The 3,422-nt window shown below is 56.8% G+C and overlaps 1 protein-coding gene across 1 annotated transcript; it reads right to left on the bottom strand.

Moving 5' to 3' along the window:
* Positions 1 to 209: 209 nt before the first annotated feature.
* Positions 210 to 1,265, bottom strand: LOC135206360 (uncharacterized). Its single transcript, XM_064237778.1, has one exon. It carries the CDS (start codon positions 1,263 to 1,265, stop codon positions 210 to 212), a length of 1,056 nt encoding a protein of 351 aa, XP_064093848.1.
* Positions 1,266 to 3,422: the final 2,157 nt, after the last annotated feature.

Raw genomic sequence — 3,422 nt, 5'->3', positions numbered from 1 at the left:
AGAATATAAAAGTACATAAAATATGATCTTATAAGATATATACATTGGCGGAAAGCCCACTGAATGCTCTCGAGGAGAGAAGTAAGAACAACACGATTGTAGAATTATATACAGAGGATTTGCGTAAGGCGTTGTCCATACAAATACTCCCCCCCTAAGACAATAATTAGAGCATAATTGTTGGATGATTTTTTGTGTGCTTCTGATCGCTACTCGCAGAAGCAAGCGAGCTGGTGGAGGCAGCCTCGGGTGCACGAGACCAGCTGCTGTGGTAGATCCTCGACCTCGGAGTCCTTGGACATTTTTGGGGACGGGATGCCTCCCCTGAGGTGATCCTCGGGGGGTTCGACCGTCTTCCGAGGGCGGCCGCAGCTACGACTGGGTGGTTTGGCGATCAATGGAGTCACTTCTTGCTGAGGAAGAGTGAGGCGCCCTATGAGATCTGCGTCACCATACTCTTCGTCCATAAGGAAAGCTGGTTTCAGTTGGTCGGTCGAGACACAGTCCTCGCGACCATTTATGGATATGAAGTACGCCTTGTCGGTGCGTTGGAGGATGCGGAAGGGGCCTTGGTAGGGTCTCGTTAGTGGCGGGCAGCGGGCGTCGTCCCTGATGAAGACGTGTTTGCAGGACGATAGGGCCTTTGGGAGGAAGTGTTTAGTTCTGTCAGAGAAGGTCTTGATGCAGGGCGTGAATTTTCCAGTGGATTCCTCAAGTTTGGTGATGGAGAGGTCTGCGTCGTCGAGGTTGGTTGGGAAGAACTCGCCTGGGACTGTCAATGGTTCCCTGTATACCTTCTCCGCAGGTGATGCTTTGCCGTTCGCCCGAGGGGCGGTTCGAAGGCCGAGGAGGACCCACGGTAGTTGGCTCTTCCAATCCTCGTCGGTGCAGCGTGCCATTAGGGAAGCCTTGAGAGATTGGTGGACCCTCTCCACCATGCCGTTAGCCGCCGGGTTGTAGGTGGTGGTGGCGTGTAGTGATGTCCCCATCAGGCGGGCCAGGGCGGCCCACAACTCCGACAGGAAAACGGGTTCGTGGTACGTCGTGATATCATCCGGCACTCCGAATCGACTGATCCGGCTGGCTAGAAGGGCTTTGGCGCACGCTTTGGTGGTTGCCTCCGACATCGACGTCGCCTCGGGCCATCTGGTGGAGCGATCGATTATCGTCAGGAGGTATCTGGCGCCTTCTGACGGGGGCAGGGGACCCACAACGTCTACTTGAATGTGGCCAAATCTTCGTTTTGGCTGCGGGAATTCCCCCATGCCCGATTCTGTGTGCCGACTTACTTTACTTGTTTGGCACGTAATACAGGTCCTGGCCCACTCGAGGGAGTCCTTCCGAATTCCGTGCCAGATGAACTTCTCTGTCAGGTGGCTCATCGTCGTCCGGCCCGAGGGGTGAGAGAGTCCATGTATGACATCGAATATGGCTCTCCTGCGGGAGGCTGGAATCAGCGGGCAACCCGTGCTGATGTTGCAGAGGAGTGTCGTGCCTGCAGGTGTGAAGGGCACGTCCTCCCACTTGAGGGCGGTGATGGCCTGTGCGATATGCAGCAGTCTCCGGGTCGGCGGCCTGTTCTCGGGCGAGGTCTTCGTAATCGATCCCGAGGTGCATGGCGTTGATCTCTATCCTCGAGAAGCCGTCAGCCACGGGGTTCTTCTCGCCAGGAACGTAATGGATGGTACAGCCGAACTCAGCGATGGCTGCTAGGTGCCTCTGTTGTCTCTCTAACCAGGCGTCACCCGCCTTGGTGAAGGCGTGCACCAAAGGGCGGTGGTCTGTCCTGATAGTGAAGGGGGCGCTCTTGAGGAGGTAGTGGAAGTGGTGCACTGCTTTGTACACTGCCAGGAGCTCACGGTCGAATGTGCTGTATCTCATCTCGGCGGGCGACAGTTTTTTACTGTAGAAGGCAAGCGGTTGGGACCCACCCCTGACCATCTGCTCGAGGACGGCCCCGCAGGCGACATTGCTGGCGTCAGTGGTGAGGCGTAAGGGTGCAGTGGTGTCCTGGTGGGACAAGGTTGCGGCTCTGGCGAGGGCCATCTTCGTGTCGTGGAAGGCCTGCGCTTGTTCTGCTTCCCAAGTCAGGTCTTTTGGTTTCCCCTTCAGGACCTGTGTTAGGGGGGACATGGTGTGGGCGACGTTGGGGATGAACCAGCGGTAGTAATTCACCATCCCGATGAATTCTTGCAGGGCCTTGACCGTAGTTGGGGTCGGAAACTTCTGCACCGCGTCCACCTTCGAGTGTCTGAGCAAGTCCACCCTCTCGGCGCCGAAGAAACACTTGTCAAATTGGACGACCAGCCCGTTTTCCTGCAGGCGTTTCAGAACCGCTCGGACATGGTTTAGGTGCTCCTCCGGGGACCTGGAAAAGATTAAAATATCGTCGACGTAGCAGACGCAGAAGAGCAGGTCCCCCAGGATGCTGTCCATCAGGCCCTGGAAGGTGGCCTCTGCATTTCTCAGGCCAAAGGTGGAGTAATGGAAGACGTAGGAGCCAAAAGGCATGATGATGGCGGTCTTGAGAATGTCCTCGCGATGCACCGGGACCTGAAAATAATATTTTAAAAGGTCCATTTTTGTGAAGATTATTTGCTCCATGGAGGCCCCCAGTCCTGCATGTTTGGCAAGGGGTAGTGATCGGGGATCGTAGCAAGGTTGAGTCTCCTGTAGTCTCCGCAGGGCCCCCAGGTGCCGTCAGGCTTCCGTACCATGTGGAGGGGCGAAGCCCAAGGACTTGATGCTTTCCGGCAGATACCCATTCATTCCATTTCCGAGAATGCCCTTTTTGCATCCTGAAGGCGGCCCAGAGGGAGTCGTTGGAACTTTGTGTGGGTCGGGGCCCCGTGGTGGTGATGTGGTGGAATATTCCGTGCGTGGGCGGTGTCCCGCCACCTGACGAAGTTCCGGTTTGAAACCTTTGGGGAATTCCTGCAGGAGGTTGCCGTACTTGTGGGGGGGGTGATGGTGCAAATTGTGGGGACGCCTGGGCCCGCTGCAAGCGGTAGGGAACAGCATGTCCCCGTGTCGAGGAGGTGTTTGCGACCCACATCAACCAGGAGGCCATTATGCGCCAGGAAATCCGCCCCCAGTAGTGGAATCCTGACATCTGCGATGGTGAAACACCAGACGTAGTTGCGCCCCAAGATGGATATCTCAAGGGACTTCGTGCCGTAGGAATGGATGGGGGTCCCGTTTGCGGCAACGAGGGCGGTTGGGTTTTCACGCCCGTGGCTGCGGTCTTTTCCTGACGGCAGGAATATCGAGTGCATCGCCCCGGTGTCCACCAGCATCCTCTGGCCGGAGAGTGCGTTGCGGACATAAAACCCTACGGCGTGTGGTTCCGACGAGGCCGCTGCCACGGGCGACTTTGGGTTTGTCTGCCGTCACTGTTTTTTGGCTGCTGGAAGGTGCAGGGG

The sequence above is a fragment of the Macrobrachium nipponense genome, chromosome 29 (genome assembly GCF_015104395.2).
Source record: "Macrobrachium nipponense isolate FS-2020 chromosome 29, ASM1510439v2, whole genome shotgun sequence".
In the NCBI taxonomy this organism is placed as follows: Eukaryota; Metazoa; Arthropoda; class Malacostraca; order Decapoda; family Palaemonidae; genus Macrobrachium; species Macrobrachium nipponense.
Note: the sequence above shows the minus strand (reverse complement) of the source record. Positions and strands in the feature narration are given on the sequence as shown.